General features: G+C 37.9%; 1 protein-coding gene across 1 annotated transcript in view; it reads left to right on the top strand.

Moving 5' to 3' along the window:
- The window catches only part of nfxl1 (nuclear transcription factor, X-box binding-like 1), a 14,316-nt gene extending 12,980 nt beyond the window's left edge, over positions 1 to 1,336 (top strand). The window contains exons 22-24 of the mRNA XM_068713062.1: positions 1 to 33; positions 141 to 194; positions 406 to 1,336. The exon at positions 1 to 33 is cut by the window's left edge and continues 48 nt beyond it. Of these exons, the coding sequence (XP_068569163.1) occupies positions 1 to 33; positions 141 to 194; positions 406 to 600 (282 nt within the window). The 3' untranslated portion in view covers positions 601 to 1,336. The remainder of the gene's footprint in view (positions 34 to 140; positions 195 to 405) is intronic.
- The last annotated feature ends 245 nt before the right edge of the window (positions 1,337 to 1,581 follow it).

Below are 1,581 nucleotides of genomic sequence, written 5' to 3'. Positions count from 1 at the left end.
GCCTGCAGAGACCAGCAGAGGAAAGTCAGCCAGGTACACAAACAAACACACACACCTGTACAGTCACTGAGTGTGTCACACTGAATACACAATAACCTGTGTGTGTGTGTGTGTGTGTGTGTGTGTGTGTGTGTGCTCAGGTGAAGGAGGCGGAGCAGAGAGCAGCTCAGGAGGAGGAGCAGAAGAAACTTCAGGTGGCGCCTCACACATTCATTAAACTGCACTTTGATGCTGTTAACATGTTTCCTTCATAATCTTATGTTCATTCCTTCTGAGATTTTAATCTATGATCACAGTATCAACACGTAATAATTGTCTTTAATTCGATCTGAAGCTCTTTTGTGTCTTTAAGTCCTAATTAATAACAGGATTTTAAAGTACTGACTGTGCGTTTCACCTCCTCAGGAGGAGCTGGAGGCGTTCGAGAAGCGCCAGCAGCGAGGAGGGAGGAGGAGCAAGAAGCGAGGGAGGAAGGAGGAGGTGGACGACGAGGCGGCGAGGGCCGGGAGGTGGTGGAGGAGGTGCGCCGCCTTCGTCCTCGTCCCGCTGGGTGGAGCTCTGCTGTCCGCCGCCGCCTACTACCTCCTGACCACGGCCTGAACCGACACACGCCCATAATTAAGTCCTTTATCTAAAAGCTTTAATTCAGTTTATTTTCTTTAGTGAAGGTTAAGTATCATATAAAGTTCAGTTTCCGTGCCAACAAACAGCTAAACATTTAATTTAAATTGTTCAACAAATGGCTAAACATTTAATTTAAGTTGTTCAACAAATGGCTAAACATTTAATTTAAATTGTTCAACAAATGGCTAAACATTTAATTTAAATTGTTCAACAAACAGCTAAACATTTAATTTAAATTGTTCAACAAATGGCTAAATGTTTTATTTAAATTGTTCCACAAACTGAAAGTCATCAATTGATTAGAAAAAAGCAAATCATTTCTGAATTGGAGCCGAATATTTTCTGATTATTATGTCGGTTATCGTTTGAATTAATTGTTTGTTCTGTCTGTCTGTAAGACCAACAGTGCAAAACAATATATATATATTCATTTTTAAAAATAATTTTAAGTTTTTAGTCAGTACCATTAAAAACGGGCAGTCTTTGTGTTTGACTTCCTGTCCGGAGGAAACTGGAATCGGCTCCAGACTAAAAAATACAATTTAAAGTGTTTTTTATTTTAGTTAGTTAGTTTCAGTTAGTGTTTTAGTTTTACTTTTGAAATGTTAAACATTGTTTTAGATATTCAGATGTAAACTCAATCCTTTTTTTTGCCTGCCTGTTTCAAATATTTGAAAAATAAAATGTAATAAAACAATCATTGTTTAACGTACAGCTTTGTTGTTTATTATTTTTAATATTTTTATAAAGTCACAGTGGTGGTGCTCCACTCAGGGTTTTCACAGCTTTTTTTGAAGCATTTCCAGCTGTGAACAGAGGGGGCGCTGTTCCTCTGAAGGTATTTAAACAGGTAGTATCTGTAGAGACACCTGGTCAGGTGGGGTTTTCACTCTCATTTATGTCTATTAAATTGGTTTTATTTTAACTTTAAGTTATTGTTAAGCTTTGGCACAAAAC

Source organism: Cebidichthys violaceus, unplaced genomic scaffold (assembly GCF_023349555.1).
Source record: "Cebidichthys violaceus isolate CVI_PGR_0920_01 unplaced genomic scaffold, fCebVio1.0.p SCAF_19, whole genome shotgun sequence".
NCBI classification, from domain to species: domain Eukaryota; kingdom Metazoa; phylum Chordata; class Actinopteri; order Perciformes; family Stichaeidae; genus Cebidichthys; species Cebidichthys violaceus.
The sequence above is the reverse complement of the archived record's forward strand: the minus strand, read 5'-3'. Positions and strand labels throughout refer to the sequence as shown.